Source organism: Ranitomeya variabilis, chromosome 2, assembly GCF_051348905.1.
Source record: "Ranitomeya variabilis isolate aRanVar5 chromosome 2, aRanVar5.hap1, whole genome shotgun sequence".
Taxonomy (NCBI): Eukaryota; Metazoa; Chordata; class Amphibia; order Anura; family Dendrobatidae; genus Ranitomeya; species Ranitomeya variabilis.
Genome location: NC_135233.1, coordinates 458,142,764 through 458,166,993, shown reverse-complemented (window position 1 = coordinate 458,166,993; position 24,230 = coordinate 458,142,764). Strand labels below are relative to the sequence as shown.

The following is a 24,230-nucleotide window of genomic DNA, read 5'->3' as shown; positions in this document are numbered from 1 at the left end:
TTATACTCACCTGCAGACAGCCGATCTCCTCAGCGGCGTCCGTTCCTATAGATGGTGTGTGTGCAGTACCTTCGATGACATCATCGATGTCATCGCAGGTCCTTCACACATACCATCTATAGGAACGGAAGCGGCAGCATGCACCGCTGAGAGGCGGGAAGACTCCGGGGGCCATCGAAGGTGAGTATATGACTATATTTTAATTCTTTTTTTTTTTTACCAATTATATGGTGCCCAGTCCGTGGAGGAGAGTCTCCTCTCCTCCACCCTGGGTACCAACCGCACATGATCTGCTTACTTCCCGCATGGTGGGCACAGCCCCGTGCGGAAAGTAAGTAGATCAATGCACTCCTAGGTGTGCGGAATCCCCGCAATTCTGCAAATTTAATGAACATGTTGCTTTCTTTTCCGCGGTGCGATTTTTTCGCGGAAAAAAATGCAACATTTGCACAAGAAATGCGGAATACACTGAAAATAATGGGAGGCATATGTAAGCGTTTTTTTCGCGTTTTTTTAGCGAAAAAAACGCGAAAAATACTGAACGTGTGCACATGGCCTTACTTTGCAATAAACTTTGAAAAGTATTTTTATTTGAGTTATTCCATGATAATTGTAAACAGGCCTAAAAGGCCCCAGGTGCGTGAATGTGTAGATTTCTATGGGTATGCGTTCTAGGGTTAATTGATTGCCTAAAGGGCCAAGGCTTTTCCCATTCCCTTTGTTTTACATGAAGACTAATTTCCAAACATTCTTGTTTACTGATAAGTGTTGAGCAACCCTGGATGGTCCAGTGGGATGGAGTAGTGGATGGTTGGTGGATGGCCACCATGTCCCAACAAGGCTGCAACAGCAAGGAGGTGGAGGAGTCATATTTTGGGCCGGAATCATGGAGAAACAGCTGGTAGGGCCATTTAAGGATCTCGAAGGTGTGAAAATGACCTCTGCAAAGTATATAGAGTTTCTGACTGACAACTTTCCTCCATGGTATAAAAAGCAGAAATGTGCCTTCAGGAGCAAAATCATCTTCATGCTGACAATGCCCCATCTCATGCTGCAAAGAATACCTCTGAGTCATTGGCTGCTATGGGCATAAAAGGAGATAAACTCATGGTGTGGCCACCATCTTCCCCTGACCTCAACCCTATAGAGAAACTAGGGGTGACGGCTTATGCACGGTCCAGCGTGTACCACCCTCCCAACCATGGGTAAGAAGTTATGAAATTGACCACTGCTGCTCTTGCACTATTGCACTCGCACTTTATTCCTGGTACTGTAGTAACTATATAGGGACAAGAGCGGGCAGATGTCTAGATATTCGGGTTATACACCCGGTCTGTGACCTTTGTGAAATCTGTGTATGTGGTTTATTGGCAGGGTGAGGTTCAAGTTAAACAATAATAGACTAAATTCCTCACCAGTCTACAAGGGTGTTGTATGTGCATTGCCTGTGCATTTGGCCTTTTTTGTTCTTTTCCCCAGAAAGTACTGTTGTCCAATATTTCTACTATATAATGGGTTTCTTTGAGCCCAATTTATGCATTTTGTATATGTGTGAACTTAATAAAGGTTATATTTTGATTAAATCTAAAAAGGTTGTCACACTAGAATTATGCTTTGAGTATGGAGCTCCTTTTTCTCATGTAGGTTATATAGAGAACCTTTGGAGTATCAAACAAAAGATCTATGAGGGTGGGAGGCAGTTCACATCAAAACAGCAGCTCTGGGAGGCTATTCTGACTTCATGCAAAGAAATACAAGCAGAAACTCTCCAAAAACTCACAAGTTCAATGGATGAAAATTGTGAAGGTCACATCAAAGAAGGGTCCTATGTTAACATGTAACTTGGCCTGTTAGGATGTTTTGGCGTTAAATAGCTTTTTTGTTCAGTGAATGTGACCTCCTAATGCTGCAAATTCCACAAATGAGCATTTTCAGTTCTTTAAAACATATCAAATGTTTAGAAAGTCTACTGTGCCTAATAATTTGGAACAGTGCATTTTAAGTTTTTATTCATTTTGGAGATTATACTGTTGTCATTGGGAGGTTTATTCAATAAAATTCGATGTATAATCTAATGGGTGATTACTTTCATTAGACTGACTGTCATTTGCACCAACCATTTAGGAAAATCAGAGAAAAATGTCATTTGCATAATAATTTGGAACATAGTGTAGCTGGAAGTGCGTGACTTGCCAAGTGTAGGGATCATGCTGCATTGGATAAGGCATTGCCTATCCGGGGGGGGGGGGCAGAATTGGGGTCTGGATTTGCAGCACTGATGAACATAGCTTTGTCGGCTAATGAGAGATTTCTGGTAAAACGAGGTGCAATAATAAGATTACCGTTTGGTATGAAGACTGATCCTGCGCATAAGTATGTAGGAGTCGGAAAGAACACAAGTTGCAAATGTTTCACGTTTGCTCAATGTCCGTCTGGTGATGTTGGCAAAATAGACACCAATAGGATCAATTCACGACAAAATACACAACTTATCTGACGAGCTCACCCACCTGCAAGATGGCGCCGTATAACCGCAGAAGAACACTCCGGGGCTCATTGTCCACACAGATCACATCTTCCGGCAATGAGCAATGAAACAGCATGTTACTGAGGCCACCGCTAAAATGAAAAGGGGGCAATCTGGTTACACAAGGGTGTCGAATAATGACTTCCACTAAAGTTACTCGTACACATCTTTGTTCAACCAACCACTATTCATCCAATCCCTTATTCAGTCTATTTCGCCGAATGCTCATGTGTTGTCAGAGGGTAAAGTGGAGAACATAAGTGTGGAGGGTACAACATTCCAGGTCCTTCAAGAGGTCTCCATACCCATAAAACAGTCGGCCAGTTCCACCAATATTGGCACAATCAGCTGTACTTTGTCCAGTATGCGAGGGAGCCCTTAAAGGTGGTTGATCGGTCAGATATCGACGACATCTCATTCTCCGCTGCTGGATACTGCAGATCAGTGTCTTGTCAACAGCAGCTTATCTTCAGTCTCCAGCAGCGGCTGCAACCAAATAAATGAAGCTGCGAATAATAATATTAGCAAATACCTCCAATTAAAAATAATTTTTCTGATTAGCCATCTTTCCTCATGTGCAAGCATTGCAGGACCTTAGGTATCCATGGTAAAGACCGCTGATCTACTGCCAGTTAGCTGTATCTAGTGGTTGTAACCATGGATTCCTAAGGTCCTGCAATGTCTGCACCTAGCAAATCAGAAAAACTATACAACTTTTCTAATTCAGTATTTGCTATTATACCTATTATCTTTGGACAGAATCTTTGTTCTGCTATAAAAGTTCTATGAATAAACACAAGCAGATTAATGCTCATCTGTGCTTGAAGTAAATGGTGTAAAGACTTTAGATACCTATGAAAACGGCAAATGTCACCAAGGTCATAGCTACAAGAGTGACCTTGACCATTGAGAAGAATCAAACTACTGCTCACATCAATAAGTGACACGTGTGAACACTGACGTAACTTGGGAAAAGCTTTGAATCAAGCATTGTTGTCAAAACACCAAGCTGGCCCAGGAGCTGTGTAATTGCAGCCGTGTACATGTTTTACTTGGAAACACTGGAAGCAATTTAGAGAAAACACACTTTATAAAGCTGAACAAGGACTTTGTGCCCCAAAGGCCAGACCCTGCTGGATTCTTCCCACATCATATATAAGATTAATATACAGGCAAAGAGCGTTAAAATGCTGCCTGCCTTACTGGAAGAGCGGCTACAGGGAGAAAACTCATTTCTATCCTCCATGAAGTCGCTCGTTTCCATCATTGGGGTGTTGCAGGAACGGTTAGTGGCATCAGAGCAAGGTCTTCAGCGCAAGGGCTATACAACCTCAATTTCTACCTGTAGTGGCTGATTTAGTAATTAAACGTCTATTTATCTGCTAATTAAATCCATATCTGCAGGTAAAAAGCATTTTTGGCACCTGATCCCAGTAAAACCCAAGTAAAAAAAAAAAAAAAAAAAAAGGGAGCGGGTCCAGTTCCTATAGGGCGTTCTCATCCAGGGTTGAGACTACCATTTTATCCATTATTGTTCCTTGTCACAAATTGTTACATGTCCGTATGCTTTGCATTCAGGTCTAACCTGGGCGATATCTGAAATAACTGGAATGACTTGCTCCTGGAGACTTGTTACATACACTAGCCCTCTCCGATGAGTGCATGTTACAATACAGACCCCGAGTCAATAAGGCAGGGGAGATCTTCCTGTGCAAACACTGGGCCGGTGCCAGGATAGTAACTAAGTAATCAGCTCACCACGTGGGATTACTGAGAATTAGGACTCCTGACCTGTACAACTAGGGTGACTGTGACCCGGTCACCGGGATCTTTTGTAGCGTTGACCCTGAGTGTTTAGCAGTGGCCGAAATAAATCTGATTGTAAACACTAGTCAATGGTGGCTTTCACTAGCCAATCAATTCATGCTCTGTAAACGCAGTCTCCTGGAGCACAACTGAGGAGGACTCGACTCGCACCACAGGTCGGCTCTGCCCCCAACATTGAATGCAAACCGTGTTTGCTGAACATGTAATGTGTAACGTCCAGGGCCGGGCGACAAGGTCACTTCTGAAATCCTAAAGGAGAACTACATCGGGCAACTGCAAAAGGAAAGTTAGAAGAGGAACTCCAATAAAGGGAATTTTTTGCCCCCACGAGGAAATTAGGAACTGGTGCCTAGAAAGTGACGAATGGGACTTTCTGCAGCAGCGAGGCGGCCAAGGCTGTCACGGGCAGCTGAAGCAGTGAAAAATGGACAGCACACGGACCAATGTAATCAATGAGGAAGGGCAGACGAGGGATTTTTTTTTTTTTCACTGACCGATTCTGCAGGTTTACAAAAAACTACCGTACATTGCCGATATTGATGGATTCTGGTGAGTATGGAATCTATTGTTCGGGGGCATATTGATTCAGCACGTCCCATATCAGACTGACGACCGCTCTGTCTTCCGGAGATAAGCCACAGGCCGAGAATGTCTGAGGGCCACTCCCTGTAGAAAACAGGAGACCTAGACCAAGTGAGCACTCCTGTGTATGGTAGAGCCGGCCGAGATGGCTACTGGCCAAAATATAATAATTTTACTGATGGCCATCCAACATGTATTGGCAGGCTTTAGAGGGATTGTTCGGGACCAACATGGATAGCCTAACCTTAAGGTACCGTCACACTCAGCGACGCTGCGGCGATATAGACAACGAGCCGACCTAAACTAGATCGCTGGAGCGTCACTGTTTAGGTCGCTGTAGAGACGTCAAACACAGCAGCTCCAGAACGATGCAGGAGCGATCCAGTGACGTAACGGCGACTCACTTCTCGTTCTCGCTGGTTGTTAGCTCCATGTCAAACAGCCGGAGTGTACCGACTGGCTAGAAGGAGACGCTGCGACGCCCCTTATGCTCGTTGCTGGCGTCGTTGCTTTTGATGTCAAACATGACGATACACGCCGACCTGGCGACTAAATAAAGTTCTGGACTTCTAGCTCTGACCAGCGATGGCACAGCGGGAATCCAGATCGCTGCTGCGTGTCAAACAACGAGATCACTATCCAGGACGCTGCAACGTCACGGATTGTTGTCGTTCTCTTTGCAAAGTTGCCGAGTGTGACGGTACCTTTAGGATAGGTCATCAATGTCTGATCGGTGGGGGGTACGACACCCAAAGAGAATGAGTGGAGCGGAGAAGTGTGTTCAGTCACCACTTCAGACAGCAATATGCAGAGTCCCTACCTCAGGAGGATCCCGGAGGTCGGACCCCCAAACCTCACCAAGTTGTCTCCCATGCTACGGATAGGTGATGAAAAGATGATTCTCATCCCTACAAGTTATCCCTACAGATATTGGCAAAAACCCTCATCCGTCCTATGACTGGTACACGGCAGCAGACAGACCCCATTTACCATAATGGGATCTGTTTGCTTTCAGACTGGGAGACTAATGTTACCAGCTCACTGACCGTGCAACGGAGCCTCTGACAAGTGATCCTTGCTGTGCAGCCGACGCATCTGCAGGAGCCCTGTGATCTTCATGATCTAGATATGTGGCTGATCCCCCTCCATAGGACTGGCAGGTTTATAGCACAGTGATAATAGTAATGGTTCATTCAGTGGTTGGGAGCACAGATCAGGCGAAGTTTACACAGACTCCGAAAACAGCACAAAAAAAAATATAAAAAAGTGCAATTAGTCCCCAAGTTAACATTCCACCAGTCAGTGATTCCGGTCAGGTTATCTAAATCCTCTGTTGGGAGATAACTAGTGACAAGTTATCAAGACCGTGATTGAATCACCATAACCTTTGCTGCATAATAATAATAATAATAATTTTTATTTATATAGCGCCAACATATTCCGCAGCGCTTTACAACTTATAGAGGGGACTTGTACAGACAATAGACATTACAGCATAACAGAAATCACAGTTCAAAACAGATACCAGGAGGAATGAGGGCCCTGCTCGCAAGCTTACAAACTATGAGGAAAAGGGGAGACACGAGAGGTGGATGGTAACAATTGCTTTAGTTATGTGGACCAGCCATAGTGTAAGGCTCGGGTGTTCATGTAAAGCTGCATGAACCAGTTAACTGCCTAAGTATGTAGCAGTACAGACACAGAGGCTATTAACTGCATAAAGTGTATGAGAACACGATGCAAGGAACCTGATTATGTGTTTTGTTTTTTTTTTTCTATTTTTAATAGGCAACACAGGGATAGTTAGGTTAATGCGTTGAGGCGGTAGGCTAGTCTGAACAAATGCGTTTTTAGGGCACGCCTAAAACTGTGGGGATTGGGGATTAATCGTATTAACCTAGGTAGTGCATTCCAAAGAATCGGCGCAGCATGTGTAAAGTCTTGGAGACGGGAGTGGGAGGTTCTGATTATTGAGGATGCTAACCGGAGGTCATTGGTGGAGCGGAGGGCACGGGTAGGGTGGTAGACTGAGACCAGAGAGGAGATGTAGGGTGGTGCTGAGCCATGGAGTGCTTTGTGGATGAGGGTAGTAGTTTTGTACTGGATTCTGGAGCGGATGGGTAGCCAGTGTAATGACTGGCACAAGGTAGAGGCATCGGTGTAACGGTTGGTGAGGAATATGATCCTGGCAGCAGCATTCAGGACAGATTGGAGCGGGGAGAGTTTGGTAAGAGGGAGGCCGATTAGTAGAGAGTTACAATAGTCCAGACGGGAATGAATAAGAGAAACAGTAAGAGTTTTTGCAGAGTCGAAAGTAAGAAAAGGGCGAATTCTAGAACCTGTATCGTTGGACTCAACGCCAAAACTCTGCCCGTGAGCTGCACATTTACCATGTAAGGTCTCCATGACAGCACATTCCAGGTGCATTTAAACCAGTGGTGTCACAACCTGCCGGGCCGCACAGGATGACCGGACCCGCACAGGACGACCGGACCCACCAGGCCGCACAGGACAATGGCCTAATTGGCCTGTCTAAATATACCCCAAACCTCAGGTTGTGCACTGCAGAGCTTATCCTGCAAGTCTCAAAAATTGACTTCCTATTAACTCTTAATTGCCAGGCAGCTAAAACTCAGCCCACGGATCTGACAAATGTCCTATAGAAATTTAGCTATTAAGATAAAAGGCGAGCGTCAATGCGGACTGTTACTCCAATGTCTGATATTGTCAGTATAAGCCCCCTCTGAATTGTACAGTGCTGCTGAATATGTTGGTGCTATAAAAATAAAATTCTTCTTCACGTATCCCACTAAGGGTGAGAACTTGGTACTTTTCCATTACCTGGACACAGACATTAACAGCAGTCGCATTCAGATAGTGGAAAAGTACCGAAACTGCAACAATCCACCAGATAATAGTCTGCGTCACCGTCTGGATGTATCAGCGAGAGCGAAGCACCAGTCATCGGAATCCGGGAACTGTGATATATCGGCCATTAACCCTTTACATGAACACTGGAGCAGAACTAATAGCAAAAGCATCCAATGCTACAGGACCACCTAGAAGGCCGGACACAGAGCCGACGGCCATCACCGCAGCGATCCCTCGGCCGACACCTCCTGTGCCATCTATGAGAGCCACTGATGACGTTGCCCGACTGCTCATCTCCGGGAGAGCAATGATCGGCAGCTTGAAATCAGACCTGACACTCCCCACCATCAGTCGGCCGGCGTCCCCATACACAAAGAACCATCAGCCAAACCCGGTGATATCAGCAGGGTCAGCTGACATCAGTCTAATGTGTACAGGGACCAACAACTCGGTGCACACAATGTATTATTGCATTCAAAAACCGCATCTGGAAACAATACTTTTTATAGGAACTTTGTTTTTTCCAAACAGAGGACGAGTGGCACACGGCATCTCCGGAGGGGGCAGCGCCACAGTGGACAGCAACAGGTCTCCGGAGGGGGGCAGCGCTACACGGGCCAGCCACAGGTCTCCGGAGGGGGGGCAGCGCCACAGTGGACAGCCACAGGTCTCCGGAGGGGGGGCAGCGCTACATGGGCCAGCCACAGGTCTCCGGAGGGGGGGCAGCGCCACAGTGGACAGCCACAGGTCTCCGGAGGGGGGCAGCGCTACACGGGCCAGCCACAGGTCTCCGGAGGGGGGCAGCGCCACAGTGGACAGCCACAGGTCTCCGGAGGGGGGGCAGCGCTACACGGGCCAGCCGCAGTCTCCGGAGGGGGGCAGCCCCACAGTGGACAGCAACAGGTCTCCGGAGGGGGGGGGCAGCGCTACATGGGCCAGCCACAGGTCTCCGGAGGGGGGGCAGCGCCACAGTGGACAGCAACAGGTCTCCGGAGGGGGGGGGCAGCTCTACATGGGCCAGCCGCAGTCTCCGGAGGGGGGGCAGCGCCACAGTGGACAGCAACAGGTCTCTGGAGGGGGGGCAGCGCTACATGGGCCAGCCACAGGTCTCCGGAGGGGGGGCAGCGCCACAGTGGACAGCCGCAGTCTCCGGAGGGGGGGCAGCGCCACAGTGGACAGCAACAAGTCTCCGGAGGGGGGCAGCGCCACAGTGGACAGCAACAGGTCTCCGGAGGGGGGCAGCGCCACAGTGGACAGCCGCAGTCTCCGGAGGGGGGCAGCGCCACAGTGGACAGCCGCAGTCTCCGGAGGGGGGCAGCGCCACAGTGGACAGCCGCAGTCTCCGGAGGGGGGCAGCGCCACAGTGGACAGCCGCAGTCTCCGGAGGGGGGCAGCGCCACAGTGGACAGCAACAGGTCTCCGGAGGGGGGGGGCAGCGCTACACGGGCCAGCCACAGGTCTCCGGAGGGGGGGGCAGCGCCACAGTGGACAGCCACAGTCTCCGGAGGGGGCAGCGCCACAGTGGACAGCCGCAGTCTCCGGAGGGGGCAGCGCCACAGTGGACAGCCGCAGTCTCCGGAGGGGGCAGCGCCACAGTGGACAGCCGCAGTCTCCGGAGGGGGCAGCGCCACAGTGGACAGCCACAGGTCTCCGGAGGTGGGCAGCGCCACAGTGGACAGCCACAGGTCTCCGGAGGTGGGCAGCGCCACAGTGGACAGCCACAGGTCTCCGGAGGTGGGCAGTGCCACAGTGGACAGCCACAGGTCTCCGGAGGTGGGCAGCGCCACAGTGGACAGCCGCAGTCTCCGGAGGGGGCAGCGCCACAGTGGACAGCCACAGGTCTCCGGAGGTGGGCAGCGCCACAGTGGACAGCCACAGGTCTCCGGAGGTGGGCAGTGCCACAGTGGACAGCCACAGGTCTCCGGAGGGGGCAGCGCCACAGTGGACAGCCGCAGTCTCCGGAGGGGGCAGCGCCACAGTGGACAGCCGCAGTCTCCGGAGGGGGCAGTGCCACAGTGGACAGCCGCAGTCTCCGGAGGGGGCAGAGCCACAGTGGACAGCCGCAGTCTCCGGAGGGGGCAGTGCCACAGTGGACAGCCGCAGTCTCCGGAGGGGGCAGCCCTACACGGGGCAGTCAGTCGCAGTCTCCGCCGGGGGGCAGTAGTGTCCGCCGCCGGTCTCCGCGCCACCCACCGTATAACGCTGATCTGGAAGCGCTCCTCCTCCAGACGCCTCCACGCCCCGGGCAGGAACTCCTTGCACCAGCGGTAAGCCTTGCACCTGGTGCGGGGCTCGGGCTCGTCCTCCTTGGCCCGGCAGTTCTCGTCCTTGTCTCTGGTTTCCGCCACCACGGTCTCCGCCAGCCTCTGGTTTGTCACCAGCCCCCCGGCCGAGCTGAGCAATAGCCCCAGAGAGCTCGGCAGCTCCTCCGCGCAGGAGAATTTCGTCTTCATCCTGGTAGAAATATAAGAACAATACACAAATGTCCCCGAGAGACTGATAGAGAAGTGAGCGATAACGGCAGAGTGTGCACGGGCTCGGTCACGGTACAAAACGCTTTATAACGTGAACAACGGCACGGTCCTCTCTAGTATTCTATCAGTCACTCTGCGGACGGCTCCCTTATATAGACTCTGAGCGTGACGTCACAAAGCCGCCTCACTGGGCTCCTCCCACCATCGCGAGCTCGTGGTTGCCCTGGTGACACGTGTGGCCGCCGCAGGTATTACACCCCGAGACTTTTCAGTCGCAGCTGCAGTTTCTATGGTTACAGACACAAGTCTGCCCAGAAGCTGTGAGGCTACAGCCCAGACATCAGGGACCGGCACAGAAGCCTATTCAGTCAGTGCCACCACAGGAATAATGGGGTCCCTTACAGGGAACTTGTCAGGGTCCCTGACCTCTGCTATACGCACGACCCACCCCGGCCTGGTGATTCGTCTAAATAAATACAAGTTATCGACAAAAGTGGACAGGAGGGTCCCTAACCCCCCCCGCCCCCCGAAAGGACCAGATTTACTAGCAAAAGTCGAGTCTAAATTTCTGGGTTGTGGGGTCCCCACCTGCAGAGCGCGACCCCACATGCAGAACATGACCCCAATATGCAGAGATACTCCAGATACAGAGCGGTACCCCAACATGCAGAGTGATACCCCACATGCAGAGCTGGACCCCAAAATGCAGAGTGGGACCCCAACATGCGGAGCGGGACCCCCACGTGCAGAGTGATACCCCACATGCAGAGCTGGACCCCAAAATGCAGAGTGGGACCCCAACATGCAGAGCGGGACCCCCACGTGCAGAGTGATACCCCACATGCAGAGCTGGACCCCAAAATGCAGAGTGGGACCCCAACATGCAGAGCGGGACCCCCACGTGCAGAGTGATACCCCACATGCAGAGCTGGACCCCAAAATGCAGAGTGGGACCCCAACATGCAGAGCGGGACCCCCACGTGCAGAGTGATACCCCACATGGAGAGCTGGACCCAAACATGCAGAGCGGGACCCCCACATGAAGAGTGATACCCCACATGCATAGCGGGACCCCACATGCAGAGCTGGACCCCAACATGCAGAGCGGGACCCAAAACATGCAGAGCGATACCCCACATGCAGAGCGGGACCCCACATGCAGAGCTGGACCCCACATGCAGAGCGGGACCCCAACATGCACAGCAGGATCCTAACATGCAGAGTGATACCCCACATGCAGAGCTGGACCCCAAAATGCAGAGTGGGACCCCAACATGCAGAGCGGGACCCCCACGTGCAGAGTGATACCCCACATGGAGAGCTGGACCCAAACATGCAGAGCGGGACCCCCACATGAAGAGTGATACCCCACATGCATAGCGGGACCCCACATGCAGAGCTGGACCCCAACATGCAGAGCGGGACCCAAAACATGCAGAGTGATACCCCACATGCAGAGCGGGACCCCACATGCAGAGCTGGACCCCACATGCAGAGCGGGACCCCAACATGCACAGCAGGATCCTAACATGCAGAGTGATACCCCACATGCAGAGCCGGACCCCAACATGCAGAGCGGGACCCCACATGCAGAGCCGGACCCCACATGCAGAGCCGGACCCCACAACCCTCTGCCGCCGCTTTCACAGTGAAAGAGCCAGATCTTGCTCTTTCGTTGCAAAAGGGCCCTGGAGGGTTGTGGGGTCCGGCTCTGCATGTTGGGGTCCCGGTCTGCATGTGGGGTCTGGCTCTGCATGTGGGGTCCCGCTCTGCATGTGGGGTCTGGCTCTGCATGTGGGGTCTGGCTCTGCATGTGGGGTCCGGCTCTGCATGTGGGGTCTGGCTCTGCATGTGGGGTCCCGCTCTGCATGTGGCGTCCGGCTCTGCATGTGGGGTCCCGCTCTGCACGTAGGGACCCTACATCCCAGAAGTTCGGACGCAACCTTCGCTAGTAAATCGGATCCTCTCGAGTGTGTGTGGCGGGGGGGTGGGGGTTGGGTCAGGGATAAAAAAGGGTGGTCCAGATAAATAAAGTTATCACCTACCTGATGATTGGTAGTTTGCCCACCGCTGGAGCCCGCACTGGTCAGGGGCACATTTATCCCCTGCAGGTTGGGGCTGCAGTGCACATGCTCCCCCGCCGCTCCAGTCATCCTGTGAGGCGCTGCCGGAGGAGCATGTGCACTGCAGCCCCAACCTGCAGGGGATAAATGTGCCCCATTATTCCAATCAGTCCCAGTGGTCGGACCCCCACCGATCAACTAGTAATCATCTTTCCTGTGCTAATACCTCATTTCGACGATCCCTTTAAGCTCATCCTTTAATTTTTAGTTGTCCCATGAGAGAAAGGGAACAGAACAAAACACCATTTGCCGGAATTACATTTTTGTAAAATGAGGGCACCATGGTGGGAACCAAGTTTGCTCATCACTGTGAAGATTAAATTTAAAGGGGTTATCCCATCTCCCAAAGTATTTGCCATAAATGTCTGATACGTGCACAGGCCCCAAATACTCGGTGTCTGGAGTGGAGCGTGAGCTGTGTGTGCCCGCTCCGGGGGCCAGCAGTAGGATCAGGGTCTTTCGGGCACAGATATGCCATAAATGTATGAGATGGAAATACTCCTTAGAAAGGGAAAATTGATTTTTACATATATTAAAGGGGATGTCCACGACTGATCAACGCTTCTGATCAACGCTTCATACTTGCCTCCCGCTCCGGCGCCGTTCCTGCAGTGTTGGTGCTGTGTCTTCCGGCGGTCACATGACATCCCCTTAGTTTTCACGGTGTGTGCACATTACATACAGACACCTTAGGCTACGGTCACACTGGGCGTTTTTTCTGTGTTTTTTTTTTCTGCAGCAAAACGTGAGTGCTTGACCGGAAAGAAGCTGCGGCAGGTTTTGGTGCGTTTATTGCGACGGTTTTGCTGTGTTTTTTTCATGTGTCTTCTCCATTCAATTCAATGGGTGAAAAAAGCTGAAAAAAAACGCTGAAAAAAGTGACGTGCTCCATGTCCAAGAAACCAAGCAAAGCACAAAATACTGATGACAAAATATAAAAACAATGTGTGCGCGTGAGATTTCTGAAATCTCAGAGACATAGCTGGTACTGTAAAATGCAGCTGAAAATTAGCATAAAAAAAACGGCCAATGTGAACTTAGTCTTAGTGAAGATGTGGATCGGGCACGTCTGATTTCAGACTGTCCATCACTTTGTTCTCCCAGAGATAAGGCAGAGACGTCTGTCTGCAGCGTTCTCGTAGACAAACACACAAGCGCTCCTGGGTACGGGAGAGATGGCTGCCAGCTGAAACATCATCCTGCCGGCTGCTCGCTTATGTGTATGGGGGCTTTGCTGACAGTTATGATCCATGGACTCAGGAGAAAGGGGAAGCATCTGGTGCGTTATCGGCGACCCTCCCCCACCAGTCCACCTGTCCGGACTGTCACATCGGCTGTGCTCACATACTGATAATTCTGCTTCATGTCACCTGTCTTATCTATTGCCTTCTTTCTGAGCTGTGTTGTATATAAATATGTGATTCTTCAGAATTCCTTTTAGTCTATGCCTGATGAAGAGACCTGAGTAGTCTCGAAAGCTTGCAATTTGTTACCATCTTTTCAGTTAGCCATTAAAAGGCATCAACCACTGAGGACTCTCAATTCTAAATATTCTGTATACTGAGTGTAATCCTCAGTATCTGTATTATTCTCTATATATACACTACACAGTACCACTCATCCCTGCATCGGCTCCAGGTTTTCGAGGGCCCCGGGCAAAAGAATCTCGGTGCTTCCCTTTAACACATATCACGATTCATGATGCACAGATACAGCAAAGAAATATAGCTGTAGTACAATGCCAAAGATTTCACTTCTTACACCATGAGTGTTATCTATTGTAAATTTACAATAGCTCAGAAACCGGCGAATCCTCGCCGCACATAGTGCGTGACCTGCTCCATAGAAAATAATCAGCCACATATTTTGCTCCATGCAGTATAATAAGCCCCATATATTGCTTCATACAGTATAATGTGCCCCATATATTGCTTCATATAGTATAATGAGCCCCATATATTGCTTCATACAGTATATTGAGCCCAATATATTGCTCCATACAGTATAATGAGCCCCATATATTGCTTCATACAGTATAATGAACCCCTTAAATTGCTCCATACAGAATAGTGGATCTCATATAATGCTCCATACAGAATAATGGACTCCATATAATGCTCTATACAGATTAATGGGCCCCAGAAAATGTTCCATATAGAATAATGGGCCTCGTATAATGCTCTATACAGTATAATGGGCCCCAAATATTGCTCCATACAGAATGGACCCCATGTATTGCTCCATATAGAATGGGCCCCAAAGACTGCATCATATATAATAATGGGCCCCGTATATTGCTCCATACAAAATGGGCCCCATATAATGCTCCATACATAAAAAAAATCACTCCCCTCTCCTTGCTGGCCGCAGGTCCTGTCTCCTCTGTGACTTCTGCCTATCTGCACTGCTCAGGACAGAGGGTGTGCTGTAGTGACATCATCACGCCCTCTGTCTTGAGATGTCACAAGACGTGGAAGAGACCGAACCGGTGTTCACCGGGGAATGAGGAAAGGTAAGTATTGCGGATAGTTTAAAGCATGGGGGGATCCATAGCGCGCCGGTGTCCCCGATGGCGAGTGAGCACCCCATCCTATTTGCTCAGGGCCCCGACACTTGCCCGGGTACCCCGGGTGGTGACGCCAGCCCTGACTCTTCCTGTCCTGTATAGCGTGTGTAATTCTGAGTATCCACTCTTATCAGGTACGGACTGGGGCTGAAATTCAGCCTTGGCATTTGAAATCACACAGGCCCATGTTGTCCCCGTCCCCATGAACCAGATGGGGATATATTACTAATATTACCCTGGATGGAGGAAAGGAAGATTTTCTACAAGACCAATATTTCTAATGATTCCCTTGGCCTGCTGGGATAAGTGATGGAGTCAGCGACTTTGTGCTCTGTCACAACTCTTAACAGTATGGGTGTCTTGAGAACACTGATTCTGTTAACAACTTAGCAGACAAAGCAGCCCATGACCAGACAGGCCCTTATGGCATTTGCCAGAATTGCCAGATGGCCAGTCCGGCCCTGACTCTTATTTATGTCTTACGGGGTGTTATCTTTATCTTGGGTGGGGGGGTTAGGGGGCGTAGCAAATATCCCCCCAAAATTGGGGCCATCTGTTTTGGTCCAGTTGGCCAGAAAATATTGAACCGTAGGTTGGCATCCCTGAATGTATCTGTACATGTACATACTGTGTAGGTACACACAGATACATAAGCACAAATTTACACAGAGATATCCGGTACATAAGCATATATACATACACGTAGATAAACACCTACAGATACACGTGGTGTACAAATTACACACAGACATTATTACTGATGACTATCAGTCTCACCCTCCACAGCAGGAATTTCGACACAGACTACTAGTGTAAAATCAAAGTCCAAGAACTGACCATGCCACGCATCTGTAACCTTCCTAAGCCTGCCAAAAATCTGAAGCTTAAAAAACGCTTAGAAACAGCCAAAAATCGGACTTTATTGCTGTATTCAATGGAATCTCCTGATTTCGAAGAAATGCTGACGTCATGTTGCAGCTGCCCATACACATTTTGGCAGCATCAGCCATGATATAAATCAGGGGTCTCAAACTCGGCTGGGTTTATTGTCCGCACATAGTAAAATTGAATTTGGGGGGCCGCATTCTTTGCAAGGCAAAGTGACTTATTTAGTGATACCGTTTTTTTATACACCTTTTGATCTTTTTTTGCGTGTTTATTTTATTTTTTTTAATTGGCATTCAACACATGGCACAGTTTTATAGTTTGGTTCGTTATGGATGTGGTGATAACAAATTTACACCTTTTTTTGGTTATTTAAGTTCATATAGTGGCTTGCAAAAGTATTCACCCCTCCTTGGCATTTTTTTGTGTTTTACTAAAGGTACCGTCACACTAAGCGACGCTGCAGCGATATCGACAACGATGCCGATCGCTGCAGCGTCGCTGTGTGGTCGCTGGAGAGCTGTCACACAGACAGCTCTCCAGCGACCAACGATGCCGAAGTCCCCGGGTAACCAGGGTAAACATCGGGTTACTAAGCGCAGGGCCGCGCTTAGTAACCCGATGTTTACCCTGGTTACCATTGTAAATGTAAAAAAAAAACAGTACATACTCACCTTCTGATGTCCGTCAGGTCCCTGGCCGTCTGCTTCCCGCACTGACTGTGAGCTCCGGCCGGCCGTAAAGCACAGCACAGCGGTGACGTCACCGCTGTGCTCTGCTTTTACTTTACGGCCCGCCGGCGCTCACAGTCAGTGCGGGAAGCAGACGGCCAGGGACCTGACGGACATCAGAAGGTGAGTATGTACTGTTTTTTTTTTACATTTACAATGGTAACCAGGGTAAATATCGGGTTACTAAGCGCGGCCCTGCGCTTAGTAACCCGATATTTACCCTGGTTACCATTGTAAAACATTGCTGGCATCGTTGCTTTTGCTGTCAAACACGACGATACACGCCGATCTGACGACCAAATAAAGCTCTGGACTTTCAGCAACGACCAGAGATATCACAGCAGGATCCAGATCGCTGCTGCGTGTCAAACACAACGATATCGCTATCCAGGACGCTGCAACGTCACGAATCGCTATCGTTATCGTTGCAAAGTCGTTTAGTGTGAAGGTACCTTAACTCTCAACCTGGAATTTCACAGGTTTTTTTTTAGCGTTTGCAACAGTTCATGTAAAGAATACGCCTACAACTGTGAGCATTTGGTTTTCTATTTATTGTGAAGCAAACAAATAGGACAAAATGAATGAAAACTTCAGTGTGCATAACTATTCCCCCCCACCTAAAGTCAGTACTTTGTAGAACCTCCTCTTGCAGCAAGTACAGCTGCCAGTCGCTTTGGATACGTCTCTATGAGATTTCCACATCTTACCACTGGGATTTTTGCCCATTCTTAAAGGCAAAACTGCTCCAGCTCCTTCAAGTTAGGTGGATTCCTCCGGTGAACAGCAATCTTCAAGTCTGACAACAGATTCTCAATCGGATTAAGGTCTGGGTTTTGATAAGGGCACTCCAAAACATTTACATTTTTCCCTTTAAGCCACTCAAGTGTTGCTTTAGCAGCATGCTTTGGGTCATTGTCTTGTTGGAAGGTTAAGGGTACCGTCTCACAGTGGCACTTTGGTCGCTACGATGGCACGATCCGTGATGCTCCAGCGTCGTAGACTGCGGTCACACTTCGCAATGCACGGCGCTGGAGCGATAATTTCATGACGTATTTGCGATGTAGAAGTCGTACGGGACAGTCGTACGGGCATGTCACACAGGAGGTGCTCTTACAATTCAGAGCACATTTTGCATAATCTATGCGTGACGTTGTTCACGAGGGGCGTGTTGTGCTGCTAGCTAACTACACCTGTAATGTGCTGATTGACCGTTGGTTACTGTGCGCTCATTGGTTGGAAAGAAAAGAATACAGCGCTCGAGAGCCGCGGTTTTATCGGCCGGGAACAATAGTACCACGTCTGTCGAATGAGCGCACAGTATTGTACCGCCCAATCAGCACACAGGAGGTGGAGAATTTGGCGCTCCTACTTATCAAGCTCCTCCACCCATTACATCGTATACAATATCGTGCACACCTTTGTTACACGATGCGATCATGCCGCCACAGCGGGACACTTGACGACGAAAGAAAGTTTCAAACGATCTGCTACGACGTACGATTCTCAGCGGGGTCCCTGATCGCAGTAGCGTGTCAGACACAGCGAGATAGTAAGTATATCGCTGGAACATCACGGATCGTGCCGTCGTAGCGACCAAAGTGCCACTGTGAGACGGTACCCTAACCTCTGTCCCAGTCTCAAATCACTGACAAACTGAAACAGGTTTTGCTCAAGAATATCCCTTCTTATAGTAATGTCCCATCCTGGTCCCCTTTTTATAGTAATGCCCCATCCTGGTCTTGATCTTATAGTAATGTCCCATCCTGGTCCCCTTTTTATAGTAATGTCTCATCCTGGTCCCCTTCTTATAGTAATGCCCCATCCTGGTCCCCTTCTTATAGTAATGCCCCATCCTGGTCCCCTTCTTATAGTAATGCCCCATCCTGGTCCCCTTCTTATAGTAATGCCCCATCCTGGTCTTGATCTTATAGTAATGTCCCATCCTGGTCCCATTCTTATAGTAATGCCCCATCCTGGTCCCATTCTTATAGTAATGCCCCATCCTGGTCCCCTTCTTATAGTAATGCCCCATCCTGGTCCCTTTCTTATAGTAATGCCCCATCCTGGTCTTGATCTTATAGTAATCCCCCATCTTGGTCTTGATCTTATAGTAATGCCCCATCCTGGTCCCCTTCTTATAGTAATGCCCCATTCTGGTCCCCTTCTTATAGTAATGCCCCATCCTGGTCTTGATCTTATAGTAATGCCCCATCCTGGTCTTGATCTTATAGTGATGCCCCATCCTGGTCTTGATCTTATAGTAATCCCCCATCCTGGTCTTGATCTTATAGTAATCCCCCATCCTGGTCTTGATCTTATAGTAATGCCCCATCCTGGTCCCCTTCTTATAGTAATGCCCCATTCTGGTCCCCTTCTTATAGTAATGCCCCATCCTGGTCTTGATCTTATAGTAATGCCCCATCCTGGTCTTGATCTTATAGTAATGCCCCATCCTGGTCTTGATCTTATAATAATGCCCCATTCTGGTCCCCTTTTTATAATAATGCCCCATTCTGGTCCCCTTTTTATAATAATGCCCCATTTTGGTCTTGATCTTATAGTAATGCCCCATCCTGGTCCCCTTCTTATAGTAATGCCCCATCCTGGTCCCCTTGTTATAGTAATGCCCCATCCTGGTCTTGATCTTATAGTAATGCCCCATCCTGGTCCCCTTCTTATAGTAATGCCCCATCCTGGTCCCTTTCTTATAGTAATGCCCCATCCTGGTCTTGATCTTATAGTAATGCCCCATCCTGGTCTTGATCTTATAGTAATGCCCCATCCTGGTCTTGATCTTATAGTGATGCCCCATCCTGGTCTTGATCTTATAGTAATCCCCCATCCTGGTCTTGATCTTATAGTAATGCCCCATCCTGGTCCCCTTCTTATAGTAATGCCCCATTCTGGTCCCCTTCTTATAGTAATGCCCCATCCTGGTCTTGATCTTATAGTAATGCCCCATCCTGGTCTTGATCTTATAGTAATGCCCCATCCTGGTCTTGATCTTATAATAATGCCCCATTCTGGTCCCCTTTTTATAATGATGCCCCATTCTGGTCCCCTTTTTATAATAATGCCCCATTTTGGTCTTGATCTTATAGTAATGCCCCATCCTGGTCCCCTTCTTATAGTAATGCCCCATCCTGGTCTTGATCTTATAGTAATGCCCCATCCTGGTCTTGATCTTATAGTAATGCCCCATCCTGGTCTTGATCTTATAGTAATGCCCCATCCTGGTCTTGATCTTATAGTAATGCCCCATCCTGGTCTTGATCTTATAGTAATGCCCCATCCTGGTCTTGATCTTATAGTAATGCCCCATCCTGGTCTTGATCTTATAATAATGCCCCATTCTGGTCCCCTTTTTATAATAATGCCCCATTCTGGTCCCCTTTTTATAATAATGCCCCATTTTGGTCTTGATCTTATAGTAATGCCCCATCCTGGTCCCCTTCTTATAGTAGTGCCCCATCCTGGTCTTGATCTTATAGTAACGCCCCATCCTGGTCTTGATCTTATAGTAATGCCCCATCCTGGTCTTGATCTTATAGTAATGCCCCATCCTGGTCTTGATCTTATAGTAATGCCCCATCCTGGTCCCCTTCTTATAGTAATGCCCCATCCTGGTCTTGATCTTATAGTAATGCCCCATCCTGGTCTTGATCTTATAGTAATGCCCCATCCTGGTCTTGATCTTATAGTAATGCCCCATCCTGGTCTTGATCTTATAGTAATGCCCCATCCTGGTCTTGATCTTATAGTAATGCCCCATCCTGGTCTTGATCTTATAGTAATGCCCCATCCTGGTCTTGATCTTATAATAATGCCCCATTCTGGTCCCCTTTTTATAATAATGCCCCATTCTGGTCCCCTTTTTATAATAATGCCCCATTTTGGTCTTGATCTTATAGTAATGCCCCATCCTGGTCCCCTTCTTATAGTAGTGCCCCATCCTGGTCTTGATCTTATAGTAACGCCCCATCCTGGTCTTGATCTTATAGTAATGCCCCATCCTGGTCTTGATCTTATAGTAATGCCCCATCCTGGTCTTGATCTTATAGTAATGCCCCATCCTGGTCTTGATCTTATAGTAATGCCCCATCCTGGTCTTGATCTTATAGTAATGCCCCATCCTGGTCTTGATCTTATAGTAATGCCCCATCCTGGTCCCCTTCTTATAGTAATGCCCCATTCTGGTCCCCTTCTTATAGTAATCCCCCATCCTGGTCTTGATCTTATAGTAATGCCCCATCCTGGTCCCCTTCTTATAGTAATGCCCCATTCTGGTCCCCTTCTTATAGTAATGCCCCATCCTGGTCTTGATCTTATAGTAATGCCCCATCCTGGTCTTGATCTTATAGTAATGCCCCATCCTGGTCTTGATCTTATAATAATGCCCCATTCTGGTCCCCTTTTTATAATAATGCCCCATTCTGGTCCCCTTTTTATAATAATGCCCCATTTTGGTCTTGATCTTATAGTAATGCCCCATCCTGGTCCCCTTCTTATAGTAATGCCCCATCCTGGTCCCCTTGTTATAGTAATGCCCCATCCTGGTCTTGATCTTATAGTAATGCCCCATCCTGGTCCCCTTCTTATAGTAATGCCCCATCCTGGTCTTGATCTTATAGTAATGCCCCATCCTGGTCTTGATCTTATAATAATGCCCCATTCTGGTCCCCTTTTTATAATGATGCCCCATTCTGGTCCCCTTTTTATAATAATGCCCCATTTTGGTCTTGATCTTATAGTAATGCCCCATCCTGGTCCCCTTCTTATAGTAATGCCCCATCCTGGTCTTGATCTTATAGTAATGCCCCATCCTGGTCTTGATCTTATAGTAATGCCCCATCCTGGTCTTGATCTTATAGTAATGCCCCATCCTGGTCTTGATCTTATAGTAATGCCCCATCCTGGTCTTGATCTTATAGTAATGCCCCATCCTGGTCTTGATCTTATAGTAATGCCCCATCCTGGTCTTGATCTTATAGTAATGCCCCATCCTGGTCTTGATCTTATAATAATGCCCCATTCTGGTCCCCTTTTTATAATAATGCCCCATTCTGGTCCCCTTTTTATAATAATGCCCCATTTTGGTCTTGATCTTATAGCAATGCCCCATCCCAGTTCCCATATTGTAGTAATGTCCCCCATTGTGCCGTTGTTCACATACACATAAAAGAAAAAAAAAAAAAAAAGATTCTTATCACCTGTCCTCCATTCCCTTGGCGTCCTTTCTGCACACGCGGCCCACAAGCACTGTAGACCTTTTGACGATCACGTCTTGGTCCAGGGGACGCCAACGTTAGCACTTTCAAGCTCCCTGAACAGCAATTCCAGTGACAGCTGCTGGCCAGTCAGAGGGCAACAGCTGACATCAGCATTCAGAGGCCCAGGGCTGTGGAGTCGGTAAGCCAAACCTCCGACTCCTCAATTTCCATGACACCTACTTCACCAAAATGGGCTCCGACTCCATGACTCCGATTCCACAGCCCTGCAGAGGCCAACAGCTGACGTCGGCATTTAGTGGCCAACAGCTGACATTGGTGTGTCGCTGCATGGACATCATAAGCTGCCACGCCGGCAAGCCTATGGCAGCTACTGGCCTCTGACTGATTGGCGGCTGGCATTGGTATTGCCGTGCATATTCAACATTTAACTGAAATAAAGCGCCAACATCGGCAGCGAACGTCAAGGGATCTACTACATGAAGCAGCCTCAGGGGCCGCATGTTTGAGACCCCTGATGTAAGTGAATGTCTGATGTAAGAAGGATTTGGTATACTGGATTTTAGCATGACCAAGCCAATCCTTTATTTTCCCAGGAGGTAAACAATTTGCCTTTTCTTAGCATGCATACACGTCCAATCTAAGTGTACATGTATGTACTGTGAGCAAAGGCTGGCATTGTTCTTGCTTTTATAGGACGATGCGCTGCCGAGAACGATAATCTTGCACGTTCTCGATAATCGTGCAATGTAAATGCACCTTATTTCTAACAATTCAGTATAGCGAAAAACAATTTTTGCCCAAATGCTTCCCCAAGTATTCAGTGTTCATGTTTTTGGTTAAATCCGCTATACGGTTGAAAATATATTATTTAGGATTCTTTGGGGGCTTGTCATGATGACATGTTTTTCTTTGGGTAGTAATGTCCATCTCTTTATATAGTGATATTCACAAGTTAATTATCTACCACTTACTTTTGTTTCTCCGTGCTGCTCCGGAAATCCTAGTTCACTTCCTCTTTGAGACTCCGTGTCAGCAATCTCATATATAAGTTTTCTGAAATTTAGCATAATATAAAAAGTTCCAGTTACTAATAATATCGCTAACAACCTAAGTATGAAAAAAGGAAGTATGCTTGCCATGCTGGTAGGCTGCACATTGAAATGCATTTGGACCATAAATTCAGGAATACAGAACTAAGTTTTAGTTTTGTTATACAGACACTAAATAAAAATATTTTAAAGGCAATCTGTCAGGATGATCAACCCACCTAAACCGTCTATATGGGTATATAGGTCATAGGAAGCTGAATAAAATGACACCTTAATATCGGCGATCCGATGTCTTACTCCAGAGAAATCCAAATTTTCCTTAATATGTAAATGAAATGTTAAGATCTATGGGCCGGACATAGATCTCCCCGAGAATTTGCCTCCAGAGCTTATTATAAATGAAAGGGAGAGTTACCAGTGTGAGACGTGTAGATCACGAGAGCAGTCATTACGTGTCTCACACTGGTAACACCCCCTTACATTTACCATAATCTCTGAAGGCAGACTCTCAGGGAGATCTATGTCCGGCTTGCCTGCCACGCAAAACAACAAGCCCTCACACAACTCAATCAACGGAAAAACAAAATTGTTATTGGTCTCGGAAAATGATGACACAAAACAATATTTTCCGATCCTCAGCCTATCCACGTAGGAGAGACGGGACGAAGGTTGTGTGGCTACTAGCCTCTGTTGCTCTACTGGGCAAGACCTGTTAATTAACTAGAGTGGTGGAGGGAGAAGCTGGATCATCACACTATGTTTTTTTTCTGAAACACCGGAGCATTTTAGAGAAAAACATTCCTGGCGGCAATCATGCCAGACTGCTGATGGTTTGGCCAGTACTGTTTTGCTAACAAAGTTGTGGCTGTTCTGTATGACCATATTACAGAAAACATGGGACAACTAGATTTTTTTTCCTCTTCCTAGTTTCATAAAAACATCTACAACATTAAGTAATGATAACCAATATTTATTTTTCATGGCCCATTATCTCAGTCTAGGGATAAATGCCAGTATTAATGTGTCTCAGTGGCAAGGGTATGGTTATGTATCACTAACAGCGTCATTTATATTTTTACCACTTCACACTCTAGAAACATTCCCATGTACTCATAGTAGTGCCATGTCACTAAGTGATCGGTGCCTGCAGGTTGTATCACTCACAGGACACTATTTGATCCCACTGGCATCCTAGGTCTGTGTTTTGCCTCTTGGACTAATTAGGGCATGTGTCCACATGCTCCAGCTTTATATAGTATTGGTTAACTCTTTATTTGTTGTGTTCAGTTGCTTTGCAGACCATTGTCTGCTTGTGATGACACAGCGTCAATCTGGCCATTGATACGGGGGTGAATTATTCTTAA

General features: G+C 48.0%; 1 protein-coding gene across 1 annotated transcript in view; it reads right to left on the bottom strand.

Moving 5' to 3' along the window:
* CHKA (choline kinase alpha) overlaps positions 1-10,412 on the bottom strand; it is a 32,577-nt gene extending 22,165 nt beyond the window's left edge. The window contains exons 1-2 of the mRNA XM_077287402.1: positions 10,001-10,412; positions 2,511-2,619 (exon numbers count right to left, since the gene is read on the bottom strand). Coding sequence (XP_077143517.1) covers positions 2,511-2,619; positions 10,001-10,260 — 369 coding nt within the window. The 5' untranslated portion in view covers positions 10,261-10,412. The remainder of the gene's footprint in view (positions 1-2,510; positions 2,620-10,000) is intronic.
* Between the last annotated feature and the right edge of the window lie 13,818 nt (positions 10,413-24,230).